General features: G+C 33.3%; 1 protein-coding gene across 1 annotated transcript in view; it reads right to left on the bottom strand.

The window, feature by feature from the left end:
* Positions 1-1,632: 1,632 nt before the first annotated feature.
* Positions 1,633-7,267, bottom strand: part of LOC106457580 (putative sodium-coupled neutral amino acid transporter 7) — an 18,691-nt gene continuing 13,056 nt past the window's right edge. The window contains exons 6-7 of the mRNA XM_013917018.2: positions 4,736-4,793; positions 1,633-1,899 (exon numbers count right to left, since the gene is read on the bottom strand). Of these exons, the coding sequence (XP_013772472.1) occupies positions 1,633-1,899; positions 4,736-4,793 (325 nt within the window). The remainder of the gene's footprint in view (positions 1,900-4,735; positions 4,794-7,267) is intronic.

The following is a 7,267-nucleotide window of genomic DNA, read 5'->3' as shown; positions in this document are numbered from 1 at the left end:
CTGGGATTGAACGTCATTTTATAAAGCTCCCATACCTGAAAGGCCAAGCATATTTAGTGAAAGGATTCGAACTCGCAGTTTGAGAGTCAAACGCTCTAACCACCGGGCCAAATTCTTATGAGCAACAACAAAAAGAAACGTTTTTGTCAAAATGTATTTACATTGATTTGTAATCACAAGCGTTTCTTAAAACATGGAATTATTTTTCGTTATTCTGTGTCTAGTAAATTATTTTTAATGTACTATATAAAGACGAAAAGCCGTCTGTCACGCCGATATTTCGGCCGTTACCGATCGACACGCAACTTACATGAAATGACGGCGATTTCTGTCTCAACAAGCAAGTTTCTGTTTTTAAACTTCTTCTCATATATATAAAACGGACGAAGCGCTACTTTGGGCATATACTTAGATTTGAGGGTAGGTTGGTAGAGACCGTGATAATAAAATCGAATCGGGTATAAGCGATGACCAAAGGAGATGACCAAACATACATGAAAATTATTATTTTCTTGAAATACTATAAACAGGATAGCCATTCTCCATACATATATATATATTGTTACTAGATCATAATTAATTATTATAAAACATGTTTTATTTATATATAATTTTGAGAAGAAACATTAATTATTATTTCCCATCATGTAACGGACATTCAGCTTGTTTATACCAAAATGAAATTTAAAAATCTAGTGACAAGAAAAATTTCTTCTGAAACTTAATCAATTTTTCTACTTTTCTTGATTAGGAAAGATTTTGTATTTTAAAATGTTCTTGCGCTTGTGACTTTAAGACGGATATGATTGTTTTATATCATAGAGTACTGTATACGAATTACATATATGTACATACTTTATTTTTCCTTAACTTTCGTTTAAATTGATTTATTTATTTTACTATCTTTTGCAAGAAAATAGGACAGGAAAACCTACTTCGAGGTGATTAAAGTACACTTCAATCTGTTCATCCTTGAAAATGCATTTTCTGACTTTGATTAGTTACATAGTGCCTTATTTTTTGGCGCTCTGCTTTTCGTCTGCTTTAACAATGTATATTCAAGGGAAGATGTTGGGCCACTATTGATTATGTATGATTGGGGATCATAATCCTTTTTTTTATCTTATTCTTTATTTTATTTTGTTTACTTTTTGTATCTTGTATTTTATTCCTTTACTATTTTTATTCTGAAACACTTTGGATTGTGTATTTTTCTCAGATTACATCACTGTGCCACTACCTTCTCATAAATGGCTGTAGACGTAAGACATATAATTAGATCCAAGACATTATGGGTACAAACGCCTATTAATTTAAATTTTGTTCATCTGTTGTTGTACAGAAGGTTCTCACCCGCGTTGGTGTATAATTGAAGAGACGGACGTACTTTAATGCTATTGGGATACATTTGTGACTTTAAAGTTTAATTTGTTTGTTTGTTACATTTATCATTTTTTCTGTCTGTATATTTTGTCTTTGCATATTTCGTCTAAATTTTAGGATATATAAGCAGTGTATAAAGGGTAACTTTTAAAACAAATATTCCCATAAACTTTATTGATAAATGCTTATCATCACAATCAAACTTATTTCAATCATCAAATTGTACAAAAATTCATTATTTTACATATCTCACCTTCCACAAAGAAGAATCTGAGGATATGTGGTAACCATTTTGATCACCAGAGCTCCGATGCAAATGAGAACAACAGGATCTTTGCCTCCATATCCTTGCATAATGTCTGGTGGTACTCTGGTTCCGAAGGTTAAATAACCAAAGGAACCGGCCATACAGTAGATGAAAAAAAGAATGATCATGGATAAACACGTTGCTTTGGTGAATTCCCGTAAATTTCGATTCCTCATGCAGCTGTATACCGGAACAACGATTTCATGTGTCTGACAACAGAAGTGTTTGATAGAAATGTATGTATATATATATATATATATATTTTGATTATCTATAAACTACCTCCAATATCCTGTAATATATATTTCAATTGTTACTGAATAGTAAAAAAAAACGTCTAACAAAATACGTGTTTTGAAGTTCTTTTTGAAAAAACACACACCACTATGAACAATGAATACAAGTATAACAGTAAGAAAAATTGTATAACAGGAAATCATGTTGGACTGCCAAAGAAATTAAGTGGATAATTTAAATGACAAATATTAAAATACTCATACAATATGTATATATTATTCGGAGATTTTCAATTGACGATGAAAAACTTCATTGATAAAAAAGTAACACACTTTTGGTGTTACTTGTTACAGTAAAACTAAGTACTGGGTTGGTTATAATAAATGGCAAATATATAATTCAAAGTTGTTGTATAAGAGTAATAATTACAGATACTAAATATTCAACATAACCTATGTTTATTATGAGTTTTTGGATTCATTGTCATAGTTTTAATGAAGTCAAAAACTTGCATGTGACATAAACTTTAACGAGGTGTGAAGAAATAGATTATTGAGTTAATCGTTTTAGCTTATTATAATTAAATAACTGTACAAGTGAAAAAATATACAGAAAATGTTACCGATATTGGAAGAATTATCAGTGAAACAACAACAGAAGACGAATTAAATTAATAAATAAATTTCTAAACATACTAGTTACTAATAAAAAGTTCTGTAAAATTATCAATTTCTATTGTATTGAAATTTGAATATATACCTTCACCAATGACGTTATAATTTGTTTAGTTCTTCATAAGTAAGCTTAGAGATGTTTCCTAGAAATGTTAAAGTATTCGTTTCAGACTTCCGCAAGAACTGCACAAAGGATATCTACGCATTACCGTTCCTAATTTTAAATTGTAGGTAGATGGAAGACACCCACTGCCTACTCTTGTTTAAATGCTAGTGCCAAAGGATCCGGGCATGCTAGGTCCTAGGATCAACTGATTACATAAATCAAATGGGCACAGATTGTCGTTCGGCATTGTGGCTTTGAACTTGTTATACAACTATAATTTAATCATCCAGTGTAGTCTAGAAGGAACTGGGTTTTTAAACTGTGTTCAACATCCTTTAAGAAAGGGGTTTTGATTGGACTGGATTCTGGAAGAGATGACGTCCACAGAAAGTTTTAAAGTGTATAAATATAAGTTGCGGAACGAGTTTTATTTTATTTTTTCTGTGGACCTTTGATTGATATAGTTCTCATAAGAGTTGCAAAAATCACGCCTCGATTTTGATTGTGTTGTGCAAGCACGGTTTCACTCAGTAATATCCAATCAGAAGCTGTGTAGTACATCAGTCTTTTTGTTAACACAAAAAAATCATAAAGCTTTAATATTTCATAAACTTTATTAGGCCTCGTATGTATTATACATGTAATGTATATATTTAAATGGCTAATGCAAGAAGCGGGCTGACAGCTAACAAAAGGAAACATTAAACATACTTCGTGTGAATTGAAACAAACCCTTCAGCTTTGAAATGTTAACAATCCTGTGAGCATTCTGCTTTGAAATATTACTTTAATTCAACATAAAATGTTAAAGAAACTTATTATACTAAACTTTTTTTCCTGCGATAAAATGTAGGACCGTACCCATTCGCAAGGTACACTAAATATAAGTATATGTTCTACAAAAAATCCATCATAAGCTTGACATAATGAACATTATAAAACTGTTCTCTATATGTCATTCAGGTTCGAATTAGACATGGTTTACCATGTGTATAATATGTTAGTAACACTGTATTTTTATAGTCATTTGTACTTACATGTTAATAGATAGATTAGTGCTAAGTCAACAAAACAGCCTTTATCCATGCTGATATATGGGTCATAAAAACATGTACTTTATTTATTGTTATTTATTGGACTAGCTTTCTGGTCAAAGTAGACAATATGTCAGGAAGAAGATGTTTACATTCGTATCTGGTTGTTTTTAGTTGGTAATATGACCCAGTACTAAAATTAATTAATAATGTAGCAAATTTGCTGTCTGTGCATATGAAAATAAAAAAAACTGTGGAGTAAAATGAAATTAGTTTAAGCCTTAAAAATGTGTTTAAAATGACTGTTTTGTTAGAAGCTTCTATTATCAACCAGTTAAAATCTATGAATAAAAATATTACATGCAAAATTTATTTCCACCTCACAACTTCATTTGCAAATTTAAGAGACCTACCCTCCAGTGGCACAGCGGCATGTCTGCGGACTTACAACGCTAGAAACCGGGTTTCGATACCCGTGGTGGGCAGAGCACGTATATCTCTTTGTGTAGCTTTTTGCTTAACTACAAACAAACAAACTTAAGAGACCTTTCTAAATACGGACGAGTTGTGATTTACATTAATTTTCATCAGCATTTAACTAACTTTAGTGGTTATAGTCTCTTCACAAAATGTTACCGGAGAACTCACTGCTGAAAATTTCAAACATATAAGATGTTTAGTTATGATTTTAGGGTTAATAGAAAAATGGTTGGTAATGCGTTAACACATCTTAGCTGGGAGTGTACATTGCCCCGAAAAAAAAATGACGCAGAAATAAAACAAACTGATAACACGTGCACACGAAAAAAAAATGTTTAGGGGCGTTTTCTCTAACAATAAATTAAGTCAGCCCTTTTTCGTAAAGGGTTTTGAAAAAATCTTGAAAGATAAAACTCCTTTGAGAATTTCCTTTTAGACTGATAGAATCCATTAAACACTAAATATAGTTTATACAGTTTCTTCATAAAAAAATCTAACGCAAAAAACAACTTACCTGATACGCGAAACTGAATACTGGAATTACGGTGAACACGTCCACTGCAGTTTCAGGACTGGGTTAAAAATTGGAAAAAAAAATCATTTTTTGCAATCAAATAACATAAGAACGTAAAGTATTATGATAGGTGTAGTGTAAAAGAATGTAGTCTTCTTTGTAAAACACCATCGTTATCTAGAGAATTTATGATACTGGTTTAATACAACACAGCTGAGAAGAATGTGTTAAAATATATTAAATCAAATATGCCACAACATAACTTAATAATACCCATAATCATGAATCAAAACCTACAAAAACACTTGTAACGAATTTGCCAAAAATTAGGCAAGACGTTTCTCAATTTTGCAAAACTTGTCATACCTGTCAGTTGGTCGGAAAATCTAACAAGAAAATTCCTGTTGCTCTTCTCAAACCTCTTCTCAAGAAGTCGAAGAACCCTTCAGTCGTGTGATTGTTGATTGTGTTGGGCCTTTACCAAAAACTCGATCGGGGAATCAGTATTTGTTAACTATCATATGTGCATCTACTCGATTCTCTGAAGCTATCCCTTTGAGAAAAATTTCAGCCCCCAAAAATTCTAAGGCTTTGGTCAATCTCTTTACTTTTGTTGGCTTGCCCAAAGAAATTCAGTCTGATCAGGGATCAAATTTTATGTCAGGGTTGTTTCAACAAGTTGTTTATCGGCCTGATGCTAAACAGATCAAATCTAGTTGCGTATCATCCAGAATATCAAGGAGCTCTTGAGAGATTCCATTCTTCCTTGAAAAATATAATTCAGACTTACTGTCTCGATAACGAGAAGGATTGGGACGAAGGAGTTAATTTATTATTATTTGCTGTTCGTGAGTCAGTTCAGGAGTCGTTAGGGTGTAGCCCGTTTGAGTTGGTGTTTGGCCATTCAGTGCGTGGTCCTTTGAAGTTTCTGAAGGAACAATGGTTGGAAGATGATCCAAAAGAAATGCACTTATTGGCTTACGTATCCAAGTTTCGGTCCACACTCCTACGTGCTTGTGAATTGGCTCGAGAAAATTTGAAGTCATCCCAAATTAAAATGAAAAATGTTTATGACCGTAAGGCTGAAGAGCGTAAGTTACATTCTGGTGGCATGGTCTTGGTATTGTTACCCTCTATGGAACATTCACTCAAAGCTAGGTATCATGGTCCCTATGAGGTTATTCGGAAAGTCAATGATACGGACTATGTTGTAAAAACACGTGATCGTCGAATGGCTACCCAGCTGTGTCATACCAGTATGTTGAAGCCCTATCACATACGAGATGCATCCGAAAATATTTTATCCGTTGAGTGTTCTCCTTATACTGATGGCAGTTGTTTTGACTCAGACACCCATAAATTTGAAAATATTTAGACGAATGCTACATCAAACTGAGTAATTCTGACATTCTGGCCAATCTTGATTCAAAACTCGACCACTTGCCCCCTGAAGAGAAAAATCAACTTACTAGTTTATTGAATGAATACGAATGTATATTGCCAGATGTTGCTACTCAAACCAACATCGCTGTGCATGATGTAGATATAGGTGATGCTTCTCCTGTAAAACAACATCCATATCGGGGTAATCCAATCAAGGCCGATAAAATGCGTAAATAAATATATTACATGCTGGAAAACGGCATTACAGAGCCCAGTAAAAGTGACTGGTCTTCACATCGTGTACTGGTTCTTAAATCTGATGGCTCGGTTAGATTCTGTACAGACTTTCGCAAAGTAAATGCTTGACAAAGACAGATTCCTACCCCATCCCAAGAATGGAAGATTGTATTGATAATATTGGAAAAGCTATATATATATATATCACAAGGTGTGACCTACTAAAGGGATAGTGGGCTGTTCCTATAACTGACAGAGCAAAAGAAATCTCTGCTTTTGTTACTCGTGATTGGTAAACCAGTACAATGTAATGCCTTTTGGGATGAAAAATTCTCAAGCAACTTTTCAGCGAATGATGAATCAATGCCTGAACAATCTGTCAGATGTTGGAATTTATGTTGATGATATTGTAATTTCCAGTGACACATGGGACGAACATTTATATGTATTACGTGATGTTTTTGAGAGGCTTAAGAAAGCTAATCTCATTGTAAATCTGGCAAAAAGTGACTTTTGAAAAGCCAGAGTTGTTTATTTAGGTCATGTAGTAGGTCATGGTCAAGTTTCTCCAATTCAAGCCAAAGTTGATTGTATTGTGAATTATCCAACTCCTACCAACAAGAAAAGTTTGATGAGATTTTTGGGAATGGCTGGTTATTACAGGAAGTTTTGTACAAATTTTGCTGACATCACTGTACCATTAACACACATTTTGAAGAAAAATAAAAAATCAAATGGTCTGAAACATGTCAATCTGCTTTTTAATAGGTCAAGTCTTTGTTATGCTCTTACCCTGTATTGATGGCACCTAGCTTTGATAAACCTTTCGCATTGGCTGTTGATGCCAGCGATTGTGGCGCTGGTGCTATTCTATTACAATCAGACGACAAGGTACTGAACACCATGTTTGTT

This window comes from Limulus polyphemus, unplaced genomic scaffold, assembly GCF_000517525.1.
Source record: "Limulus polyphemus unplaced genomic scaffold, Limulus_polyphemus-2.1.2 Scaffold348, whole genome shotgun sequence".
NCBI lineage: Eukaryota > Metazoa > Arthropoda > Merostomata > Xiphosura > Limulidae > Limulus > Limulus polyphemus.
The sequence above is the reverse complement of the archived record's forward strand: the minus strand, read 5'-3'. Positions and strand labels throughout refer to the sequence as shown.